The sequence below is a fragment of the Aquila chrysaetos genome, chromosome 5 (genome assembly GCF_900496995.4).
Source record: "Aquila chrysaetos chrysaetos chromosome 5, bAquChr1.4, whole genome shotgun sequence".
Taxonomy (NCBI): domain Eukaryota; kingdom Metazoa; phylum Chordata; class Aves; order Accipitriformes; family Accipitridae; genus Aquila; species Aquila chrysaetos.
The window spans coordinates 27,951,176-27,963,835 of record NC_044008.1 but is presented as its reverse complement, the minus strand read 5'-3'; the positions used below and the strand labels follow the sequence as shown (position 1 = coordinate 27,963,835).

Here is a 12,660-nt window from a genome sequence, read left to right as displayed (position 1 = left end):
TGGATATAAATGAAAATGGAACAAGTGTCAAAGAAAGAGGAAAAGTAAATATGTAAAATCAAAAGTAAGTATTATTTTGAAGAATTTCTGATTGCCAAATTACCTATTAGGGTAAATCTTTCCTAACTTGTCGAAGTTCAGCAACTAAGTTTTAAGAGAGGTTTGGACTTTTGCAGTTGGGTACCTCTGCATGAACAGAGGGTCAGTCAGGGATCTGAGCCTTCTTTTGTTACCTGAGTTGATAACACACAGTGTCTAAATCTAAATAAGGTGTTCAGATATGACCATGTGATCTACTTCAGTTTTTATAAGGCAAAGATGACATTTATTGGCTAGTAGTACTGGAACTGTTTCCTGTAAGCTTTTGCCTACACATTTGTCTTGCACCTCCAACATTTTTGTATCCTGTAAGGTCTGTTTAGCCTAACTGAGGCTAAATTGAGCTACACTCTTTATGACATGCTCCGTTACTGCTCATATTCTCATTTTATTTCTAATGATCATCATACACTATTTCCTGTATTGAATTCTAAGTATTAGGCCTAGGTTTGCTCAAGGCATTTTAAACAGTATGTCTGCAAATTTGCAGTCTTTTATAGCTTCAAGGTCATAATATTCTTCATGCTCCTAATTTGTATAGTATTATGAGTGTCGGGACCTGAATTTCAGCTGGATGTAATCGTGGCTTGTAATTTAATGGGTTCAGGTATTAATCTGAAAATCAGTGCCCCTGCAATGAAACACGGTGTTCAATGTTATCAAAAAGACACTTTACCCATGAGTTGGAAAGCAAAACATTTCAGTGAAATCAACCAAACTCAAAATTTATTAGGTTTTGAGTAATGTGGGCGTGATTATTTCTAAGTACAAAAGAGTTCCAAAGAAAAGATCATTGCTGAAATCAGCTCTTTAGATTTTCCTTTGTGTGGATTTGAGCAGTGTTTCTTTTGAAGTAAAGATCATTCACTTGCTTTCTCTGTTCCCCTGTGAGAATATGCAATATTGCTTCTCTTCAGGCCCTGATTCTGCATACCTTGCTTGTCAAATATTTGGGACTTCCTCAGAATTTGAACAGATTTGAAAGGATCTGAAGTTTTAAAGAACTAAATCCACTGTCCAAAAGTGACTGGCAACTCCAGGCAATGAACACTGTAGAGTTTACTCTCTCCCCCAAATATTGGGGAGCAACCTTTCCTTTGAGCAATGGTTTGCTGCCATCCTGCCTTTTAACCTCCTATTGAAAAAAGACATGGACATAGACAGTCAGAATCATCTCCCTTATTCTTTTTCTTTTCATACGTCGCAGCACACGTGATATTTGCCAACACACAGAAGAGGCAGGTCTGACCCTCCTTTTCCATAAGGATATCTGTCCCCTACCACTGCTGATCTCTAAGAATCTGCCCCAGTGTAAAAGCAGCTGCACACAAGTTCATTATCCCTGCACAAAGAGTGGAATATAACCTCAAACAGATTATAATCCAGAGTGTTTTATACTTTGACACTGCCCACGCACTATATTTTGCTCTACTGAAATGAAAGGCTTCTGGCACTCAGTGGCTTTCCCTGCTTCTGTGGCAGCTCAGCTCTGCTTGCCATTTATTCTGCCACTAGTCTTTACCTGGAGCTTATTTCTCAAGGAAGGATATTAGTTCTCAGGGAGGAGCGAAGATTTGTAAGTGGCAAAACAGGATTGCACAGTGTAACTGAGGAAATTGCTGGCAGAGGATGCCTATGGCTGCAGCCTGCCCCATCCTACACTGGAGATTCTGGGCCCTATACATGAGCGATATGCCAAAAACCCAAACTTTCATCCAGTCATTACAAAAATAAACAACGATGAGGAACTATTTCCAGCAGGGATCCAGAGCACTGCAATGACCAGCTATCCCATTTATAAAGGAGAAAACACGTTGTGGTCCTGAGTAGACCAAACCCAGACAAACAGTACAATACAAACCAAAATGATTAAGAAGTCCTATAGCTGAGGTTATATATCTTTTTGCTTCCTTAGTTTGGAAGAGGAGAGCTAACTGAGTCATTTTTTTTAATTGTTATTTAAGCCCTTTTTCTTCTCAGTTTTCTCTCACCAGCATCCTCCAAGAACCTGCTTTTGTCAGCATTCAGAAACTCTGGCTCTTGGGAAAACCAAAGCCAGCACTGAAACACATCCCAAAGCATCAAAGGAAAGTACAGCTGGGAGGGACCACAAAGGCCTAGCCTGGCCCGCTTCCCCGCGGCAGGAGCAAATGTACCCAGACCACTGCCTGATGGATATTTGTCTAGGCTGTTATTAAAGCTCCTTGTGAAAGAAATTTCACAACCTTGCTTAAACAAGCTTTGGAGAGGGCTGCTCTACCTGCTTACCTAGTGGTTTGGAAAGACTTCTTTCTAATAATTAACCCAAATCCTAGCTGCTAATTTGCTATCTTCTTGTTTAACCCTCAGTGGACACAAACAACAGATTACCAGTCTCTCCTGCTAATTCTACATATTTGCGCTACATTATGATTCAGCCTTTCCCTTTTCCAGTTAAAACAAACCAAACCGCTCCAAATTCTCCTGGTAAGTGTTGTTTCCTAGAGCTCTGCTCGTTCTTTCTGCCACCTCCCAGGCCCTCTCCCATTTGCCTAAAACTGGTGGTGCCCAATTCAAAAGAGGTCTCACCTTTTCCTGTCAGCTATCTGTCCCCAGGCCCTTAATTCACTCCCTCAGGCTTAACGGTGGCCTAGAGCCCTGCTGGAGTCACAGTGTGAGTGGAGGGTCACTTCTGTAAGCAGCAGGAGCTGTTGGGCATGCTCAGGATCCCAAAGCCTCAGGGAGCAGAGCCAGCTGACACCCTGGGGCGTTTGCTCTTCTCTGCCTCTTTCTTTCCATCCCGGTGGAAAAGATGAGCGGTACAACTGGTAAAAGAGCTTTTCTGGAACAACTCCCCATAAGAAATGCAGTTTCACTGAGACTGAAAAGTTTTGAGGGCAATATGCCAGCCCCCTATAGAAGAAACATTTAAGTTGAGCTTTTCAGCTTTCGTGTTTGAAGTTCAGTATTTCTGAAACTTTTTCTTCTATAAGGCAAAGATGCCTTGCTTCAACTTTATCATTTTCATTTCATATTTATTTAAATTTCCGTAAAATTATTCAATACTGTGTTCACAGTAGTTGCGTTTATATTACATTCTATGTTAACACTATCAAAATAATACACTTTGCCTTCTTCAAGTTTGGTATTTCAATGAGTGAAAAAAATGTTCTAGAGTTATTGAACCATATGTTTCAATGCTTGCAATGTGTTTCTTTTTAATTTCTATTTCATGAGGTTTCTTGACCATTTGTTCTGACTAGGAACAAAAAATATGAATGTAGGCAGTTTAGAAATTCCCAACAGCTCTAGGTAATGCATAAGGATACACAAACCCTCTCACTTCTGCTCACACATTCAGTTCCTATGTGAGGTGCACAAGGAGGGAAGCAGCTCATTCCTTCTTTTCACATTGCATTGTGCCTGTAAAAAAGCTTTGCACAGTTTGGAATGGTGTTTGATCAGGAGCCTGTTTACAAAATAAGTGTCTTCTAACCTCTGCTATAAGTTGTGCTAGATGATTCTTCTGCTTCTGAAGCACTTGAGGCCAATATTTTCTCTTTTAAAGACTGTACTTCGCATTGATTCCCCAATAGTGAACAAGTGGTCATTTGGGCATTCTTTGCTGTAACATTTTTAATATTCCATCCATCAACTAATTTGGATATATATTCCCACTGCTTAATCTCTTCTAACCATGAATATCCCAAGATATGCAAGGTTGCAAAATTAGGGAGAAGCACCTTTTAATGCATGACCTTCAACAACTGACCTTGTAGCTACGCAAGATCATCTCTTTCCACAGACTTTTAATTATTTCTTCAGTAAGTGGTCTGTTGAATGATCTTTAGCATTTCTTAATTGCTCCCTGCCCTTTCCTTCTGTATTACAGGAGAATTTTAAAATACCCTAAAGTTTCTTTGGTGTTTACAAGTCCACAAACAATCCATACTTATAATACTCATCAAAATGCCTAGAATTCACCTGCAAGTGTCTACCTTAGAACTATTAAATAATGATAGAATAAATTCCTTGGAAACTGTGGATGGTGAGCGTGTGATTACTGAAGATGTTCCTGACTACCTATCCAGAGATACGCAGGGCTGGATCCTCTGTCTGTGTTGACTCTGTGGCATAAAGCTGCCACAGAATCCCAGCAAAGAGTTTCCCTCACGAAGGGGAACCACTGGCCTTTCTTTCCGTGCCGAATCTGCATCTCATGCACATCTCCTGCCAAGGAAAAAGTGCAGCAGGGGGTGTCAGGGAAAAGCCCACACTGTGAAATCACCAGGGTGCCAGGGATGTGGTGCTAGCAGGTATATTGACCATCCCAAGCCCAGGGAGGCATTTAGACTGCCAGTCAGTATTGGTCGTATTGTGCGAAGGGCTGGCTCTCAGACCCAGGAGCAAGAGAGGTTTTACTCTACCTTCTGGTCTAATGATCTGATAGACTGGAAGTATCATCTCCCATGCCTTCATCCAAGAAGACAACTAGAATAAAGGTCCTACTGATCCATTAGGCCATTCATTGTGCTACCTGAAATGGCAGCAAAAGCCAACCAGTTCTCTGAAAAATCTTCAAGATACCCTGCTTGAGTGTCACTGCTCAGTTTCTCACCTACACAGAAAAGCTTTCTGAATGGGCTTTCCTCAAGTCAGACCTGAATTCTCATCTCTTTCTGTTGAGAAATCATCCTTTGGCAAAGACAGTTGGAGAGTCTCCCGGTCTGTATTTAACCTCATTCATCTTTCATTCCTCACTGGAACTCCAAAAGTTTACTTTTTATGAAAGGACAAATTGGCTCTTTTCTCCCTTCTGACTGCTACAGATCCTGTAATACACATCCAACTGCCCCTCTCTTATCTGGGTCAGCTGCTGGGAGACCTCTGGAGCTCAGAGATCCTCCCTCATACTTTTCCTGTTGTTCTATCAGATGAAAAAAATTGAATTGGGCACTGAAGTTCAGATTCTGTAGGTCAGGTTTGAATTAATTGCCTCAAGGGTCATATTTTACAAATGAAACAAGAATACATACCTTTAAGTGATGAGTCATATACATTGTGCAATGGATTATTATTCCCTTTGGGGTTTAGAATTTACTTATGCTTGTGAAATGCTCCATAATTTTTACATCTTTTCTTCCTTATTGTCTTCAGATGTAGATTATAGTCACAAGAAGAATGTAGGCTTAGCTTTTAAAGTGAATGTACTTTAAAGCCTAATTAAATAAAAGTTAAAGGTGCTGGGTGATAGGCAGTATCTTAACTGAGAAGGCAATAGATTGAATTAGGGTTTTTTTTCTTATAGATCGTCAATCCAATATTTCTTGAAAACTAAACCGTCATATTCTTCAATTGCTAAAACCAATTTCAAGGTAAAAATGTCATGTCAAATCATGTACCAATAAGGGCATTGCAAATAAGATTTTTCTTGACCTTACCAATCAGTCACATTGCATCCCCTCCAAAGAGTATTATTAGATTTTTATCATTTTCTGAAAGCTTCCTCTTCAGAGACCAGCCTGATAAAGTAAAGTATCTGATTCTAATAGATAGCCACAAACAAAGTTATGAATACCACTGCTATTCATTTAAGGGACATCACTACTCTACAGTAGATAAAAAGTCTAATGAATTTACATTAATCAAAAATATAATGATTACCTGGGACATATTTGGGTTTATAATTATATATATTTTAGTAATCCCTTTTTAGAATCGACACAATATGATAGATATCTTTACAAATATTCATATATAATGGAAAAGTATGGCTTGACCATCCATTATACTAATGATGCATCTTATTATTACCATACTGATTCCAATGAATTTCTAGATCCCTGTGATATAACAAAGCCTGAGATATAGTCAATGGTGTATAACAAGGTATTCTAAAGAGGAAGAACAGAAGAGGAAGAACAGTCTAATACTGTAAGCAAATGGAATGAAATTCTGCCTTGTCTGGTGTCCCACAGATTACCTTGTTGTCATGGGGGGTGCACAAATATTTCTGAATTTGTGCTAGGAGTCTAAACGGGCTGTTAGTTACATGGGTGCAAGTCCCATTAACATCACTGAGAGCTACACCAAGTTATTTAACTGAGTGCCGAACTCACAGCTCACAGACAGGTAACCCTTGTAGTAAAGCTCTAAAACTCTAGTGCTCAGTTTCAGAGCCTTGAAAATGTTTCCCTCAGCAGATTCAAGATTTCACAATATTATGCACAGAAACATGAATTGCTGTGGTGATAACTAAAAGTGCTGATTTGTAGATAATTTAATCCACTTTTCAAGCTAATGTGAGTATATAACTGATATAGCTTGAACGGTTATGTTACTGAATTGCAACACCAAAATTACATTGCATTAATTTAGCATATTAGAGACAAATGTAAACTAATTTCACAGCTCCTTCAGGCAGCTTTTTATAACAAGAACCAATTTAATTTGAAAAACAAAACAGAAAAATATATATTTTTTGGCCTTCTCTAGATGCGCAAAGGTATTCAACAGCATTGTTGGGTTTTCCAGGGAAATTGCTGGTAGAATAAACATAAGATTTATGATGACTAGGAGCTAAGCCCCATTCTCACCGGGGCACATGTCAGCCACTCTATTTATATTTAAAAAAAAAAAAAGTGTAATCTCTGCTGTCAGGGCACAGTGTACACGGAACTACTTACAGGAGGTTTATACAGTTGGAAGAGAAATACTTGTGTGGAGCCGAAGCAACTCTGTTTGTGCCAGAATTCCTTCCAACCATATCCACAGTAGGCAGCGTGAAAGGGAGGCACAGAGAAGGAAATACACGATACAATCACAAAGAAGCCGCTCTGCAGCTTGCATGATGCTGCCCAGCACCCACCATGCCTCCCATCGATGCTTGTAGATGTGCTGTTGACATTATAATCAAATTAGTCATGTAGAAACCTTCACAGTCAAGAAAGACAAGTTGACCCTTCTAGAGCACCGTTAATCTAATTAAAGCTGTTGTCTAAAATGGATCAGATGAATCCCACTCTAGGTGAGCCTGTTTCCCTCTGTTGACTATAAAGGCAGTTTAGACAACTAACTCCAGTGCAGGTGTCTGGATGCAGGCTGGATGAATCCCATCTGCAAGGATTCATATTATCCCTGCATATTGCCTAAACTCAGCTTCAGATCAGGCTGCCTGCAAATCCCCTCTGTCCTTGCGTGCAACACAGCAGTCCTTTTAGGAAGTACCTGGGTCCATCTTGTCTGTCTCACAAGTCCTGTGTCAAGGCAGTACGGGGTAGAGGGAAGCACCCGGGCCAGACATTTCACCCTGGATCACACCCCGCGGCACAAACCATGCTCTGGCAGGGCTTCTGGAGCGTGGGGTGCACCAGCAGCTTTCCCCCAGGACGCACCTCCGGAGCAGGCCCTCACGAGGAATAACGGCGGAGTGAGGGGCAAGCGTGGCTTCATGCCTGTCGTCAGGCAGCTCCCGCACTGCAGTGAGGGGCAAACATCTCATCCCCGCTGATCCGAGAGACAATGTGCAGCACGGCCCGCAGTCAACACTCCCGGGAGGGACTTGCGTGACACCTGCGTAACTAAGCACCAAATGCTGCATGTCCGGGGCCTTACACATACATTTTTAGAAAGAAGATTCACTTTGCTGAGCTTTCGTGGCCCAGAATCCCACAGGGGCTTTGGCTTTAAAGCACTTTCTCATAGAGTCTGTAGTGCCTTTCTGGAAGCATAGCAATTTAGCTATGCTGTGGGTAAATGGTGCTTTACTTCTGTTTTCCGCTATTTCAATCAGATTCACTGGCCCTGTCTTTACCTTCTCCTCTGGTGCCTTGCTATTGCTTTGGTAGTAAAAAAGGAAGAAAAACCCATGTGGCAGTCACTCTGATATAGGCTGGGTAAGTTGAATTATGGCTGCTCAGTACATCAGGCTAGCCTCCTAATGGTCCTTGGCTTTGGAAATAATTTTCCATTAATTATCTGCAAAATATTTACTTTAAAAGTGCTGTGAACAATCAGGCCAGGAAGCTTGTTTACTTGAACATTTCCTCAACAAGAGTGCAAACACCATTGACATGAAGCTTTTATACTTTTCTCCCAGCTCTAAATAAACGCTGTGTAGCAGTGATCAAGATTTTGCTTTGGTTAAAGAAGAACAAGACCCCTGGTGTTTATTTTTTCAATATACGTGTATTGTTAAAGAACAGTAACATTCATCAGTGACTTCCTATGCACGTACTTACTGCAATTACCTCTTTCTTTCTTTCTTATAGGCGTGTAGCCACCGCTCTAGCTCAGAGATAATCTGCTGTACAACTCCTTCACTGAAAGCCTTCAATCTCCAACCACCCTTTGTAACCAAAGTGTTCTTTATTTTTGATGGTGTCAGCTCTTTGTACTTTGATTTTGATTATGTAAATAATCCTGTATTTAAGCATTTTGAAAAGCCGGTGTTCATCTCAAGAGGCAACCAAAACATTCTGGAAATTAAGGTAAGAAATGTTGAAATAAGTTTTTCAATTATTCGCAAGCGCATATCAGCAGCACAGAGTGGAACAGATATTTTGATGAAATAACAGAAGCCCCAAGGAAGCAAGGGCAGAGAGAGCAGTGTGTTGGGTACTGTGTTCACCCAAGCCCCCAGATGTCACAACTTAAAAGATGCAGAGCTGAAAACAAATTTATATACCAGGGTCATTGTTGGCATCAGGTGGGGTGAAAGAGGGGCTTTCCTGGTCCTCGTGGGAGGACCACGCTGCATCAGCTTCTGATTGTGATGAGTTGCGTCACCAGTTCAGTATCAAACATGGCCAACAGCCCAGAACCTGAAGTGTGTGGTCTGCGTGCAAGTCCTGGCTCTTACTGTCACGTGGGTTTGTGTCCTTCCTCATGAAAGACGTGGAGTTGCCTTTAGAAAGTGGCCTAGTGGCTTTGGCTCTCTAGAGCTGAGGGAAACTCTGCCCTGTGCACAGAGTCACTCATGAGGATCAGTCACCACTGTAGCCTAAATATTTATGGATCCATGAAAAATGCAAAGTTGATGCTGAGTGCTTTTTAAAAGAGCATTGAGAATAGCCTACACGGCACTGAGAAACATCTCTTAGGAATTCAGGGCCCTTGCAGGCACAGGCTGTTCTCTACTGCAGTGCTGCGGAGAAAGTTAAATCCATTTCGTGAGAGTCCGATTTCCTGAAATCTCGTGCTTTTCTGAGAGTATCAAGTAGAAACAGTATAAATACAGGTATTTCTAATTTACAATGGATGTTTATGAAAATGTATTATTATGTACAAGTAATTTATATAGAATATCTGTAATTTAGATAGAATATAATCTATAAAAAATGCTTTACAGAAGAGAGTCAGTCTTAATGCTGGGGTCAAGTCTTTGTGTAGCTCCTCCATAGTTCTGTAAGACAAAACTGTTTTCCCTTATGACAGTCATGAAATCTTGAAGCCCTGAGGTCTTTGACTCCCAAGATGGTCCAGTGGGCCAGCTCCTGAGCTGCAGGAACTCAGAGGGAGTTACCTCAGAGCCTCTGTCAGCCATGCTGGGTTCCAGTCAAACTCTCTTAATATTGATCTGTCTCCACACAGTGTTTTGGGGAAATTACAAAGAATAATCAATCTGATTTTTATTTTTTGTTTGGTTTTTCTACTTGGAACTTGTGGCCGTACAATCACCTTTTCCTCAATGCAGAGCAATTGTCCTGTTCAGTTTTGGAGAAATGCTAGAAAGAGTTCTGGTGTGTGTGTCAACGGACAGCTGGGAATATATAGCTGCTGCATGGCTCAGTGCCTCTGTGCAGCAACAGCAGTGTTTTCCAGTATTTTCCAGGTCATGCATATAAACCAATTGGAAAGAAGACTAATTTGAGAAGAATCATAGAATAACTTAGATTGGAAGGAACCTCTGGAGATCTTCGTAGTCTAACCCCCTTGCTCAAAACAGGGCTAAGTTAAAAATTAGATCAGGTTGCCTATGGCCTTGTCTAGATGAGTTTTGAAGATCTCCAAGAATGGAGATTTTACAGCTTAAAAAACCCCAGCTCCACTAGCCTTGCATCATGCATCCTCTGCTTCAGCTCCCTTCCTAGCTCAGTGGCCTTCTGCTGTACTTCATCCAGTTTGTCAGTATCTCTCTTGTTCTGTGGGGTTCAAAATTTGACATGGTTCTCCAGGTGTGGTCTCACAAGTGCCAAGCAGAGGAAAACAATCACCTTCAGTCTACTGGCTTTGCTGCTGCTGCAGTATGCGGTGAGCCTTCCTCACTACAATGGCACACTGCTGCCTCATTTCACCTTGTGGTCCATGAGGACCACAAGTCCTTTTTTGCAGAGTGTCTTGCTACCCTGCTGTCCCTAGCCTGTCCTGGTGCCTGGGGTTATTCCACCCCAGGTGCAGGACTTTGCATCTGTGTCTGTTGAATTTATGAGGTTTATGAATTTATGAGGTTCCTGCTGGCCCACTCCTCCAGCTTGCCACAGTCACTCTGAGCGGTGGTCCTGCCCTCCAGTATCTTAGTAATTTTCCTAAATTTGATGACATCTGAAAGTGCAAGGACAGTGCATCCTGTCCCTTTGTCCAGGTTGTTGATAAAGATTTTAAGCAGTATTGGTCCTAGTATCAGCCATTGCAGAATGCCACTTGTTAGACTTCTAAGCTTTGAGCTGATGGCCAGTCAGTTTTTCACCCACCTTATGGTCCATCCATCCAGTCCCTATCATCCCAATTTGTTTTCAGTGCTAGGAGAGACTGTGTTGCAAACCTTGCTAAAATCAAGCTAAATGTTGTCCAGTGCTCGCCCTTCATCTACAGAACCAGTCATCTCGTAGAAGGCAATCAGGCCGCTCAGGCAAAATGCACCCTTAGGAACTGATGCTGGCTGTTCCCAATTGCATTCTTGTCCTTCCTCTCCCTGGAAAAGCTTCCATGAAGACTTGCTCCACAATCTTCCCAGGGACTGAGGTTAAAAATTATGTGTTTTTTAACTCTCTTCTTTCTTTTACTCTTGAACCTTTTATTCTCCCTTAAGGAGAAGTTCCTAGTGCTATTTATTGCTAGGAAGAAGCCATTCAGATGAGAAAGGCTGGCTGAGGACTGTCCCACTGACAACTGACCAATGTCACAATTTTGTAGCATTGATGTCACCTGTAGCCATGGCACCCAAGGCAGATGTCTACCTAAGCCTAATGCCCTGATTATTTCCTGGCAACTGACTGGAGAATAACATTAGTGAAAGCTGGTCTCCTAGAACAAAGCATGAACAAGCACCAATTTAACATCTTCCTCTAAATAGAATTAGTTATAGTGGGATGCTTCTACCAAAACAGTGAGGCGACTTTCAGAAATTATAGTCGGGAGCCAAAAGATCATTACAAGCCATATTGGCAACTCTTTTCTCTTGCCCCATACCCACATTCAAAAATATACACACACAAGTTTACATGCCTCATGGTCATATTTTGTGCAGTAATTAAGCAAGCTCAGCATGAAATTAAATGGCAGCTTGCTTCAGTGAACAGTCTGTTCTACCAAACCAAAGTTCTTTTATCTTTTTCTTAATTAGTTTCAGAGGGGTGGAGGGAGCTTTATCACAAGTTTTTCAATCAAACTAATCTAGTGTGACATATTTGGCTTTCATCAAATGACAGTAGGTACCAATTGAAAGGTTCTGTTTGGTTTCCCCTGATGACCATAAGATGTTTTTGTAAGAAAATGTTACACACAAGAAAACATTAAGTCTTCTATCTAAAACACAGTCAGGGCACTGTGTGCCACAAATGCCAGCCCTTCTTGTCTTCAGTGCCAGCCCTTTTGTCTTCCGCACTACCAAGCCTCTCAAGGTCCCACATCATCACTGTCTTCCTCTGCCAAGTATGTGGCTCTTTGAAGTCTCTCAGTGCCCACCATGCCCCAGTCAGAGGGGTCATGGCAGAGTGGCTTGAGGCACTTCTCTGCTTCAATACTGTGAAGACAGCACTTCAGAAGTGCTCCTGTCTCCCGCCAACACGGGACGCTCTCAGGGCAGGAGAAATTCTGGTGTCTCACTGTTGGGGACAACCAAAGACCTGAATCTACTGAAGAGGACAGAGTCTACTTGCTGCCTCCCGCAGGAGCCACTGACCCAAGATCTGCAAGCTGGCCTGCTGACAGCCCAATGTGTCCTAGCTGTGAAAAAAACCCCAAATAAATAAGGAAAGAAACAGCATCCTGCTTCAGTCTGCCCAGAGGCCTGGCCTGGTCTGGGGTTGTGCTTATGCACCAAGCCAGTGCAGGGACATTCTGCGTGCTTCCAGAGGAGGCCTAGGAATGGACCTCTAGGTGACTAAAGTGTATTTATAAATACAAATCTTCCACTAGAAAAATAAGTAGTACAATTGTCATTTCACGTTACACAGAACTTCTGAGATCTTGGCTCTCCTCTGGTACATTTGTCCTAAAACTCAGAGTAGGACAAGACTTACTAAATTACTTACTCTATTCCTAAGCCAGTACAATACATTCTTTATGAGACAATCTTAAGGAATTCCTCTTGTATTTATAGGTCACTCTATTTTCAATCTTCTTCCACATTACATAGAAAAT

General features: G+C 41.6%; 1 protein-coding gene across 9 annotated transcripts in view; it reads left to right on the top strand.

Moving 5' to 3' along the window:
• The window catches only part of MET (MET proto-oncogene, receptor tyrosine kinase), a 91,568-nt gene that overhangs the window by 60,088 nt on the left and 18,820 nt on the right, over positions 1-12,660 (top strand). For all 9 annotated transcript variants that reach the window (XM_030015299.1, XM_030015297.2, XM_030015291.2 and 6 more), the window contains one exon: positions 8,349-8,567. In XM_030015299.1, the coding sequence (XP_029871159.1) occupies positions 8,349-8,567 (219 nt within the window). The remainder of the gene's footprint in view (positions 1-8,348; positions 8,568-12,660) is intronic.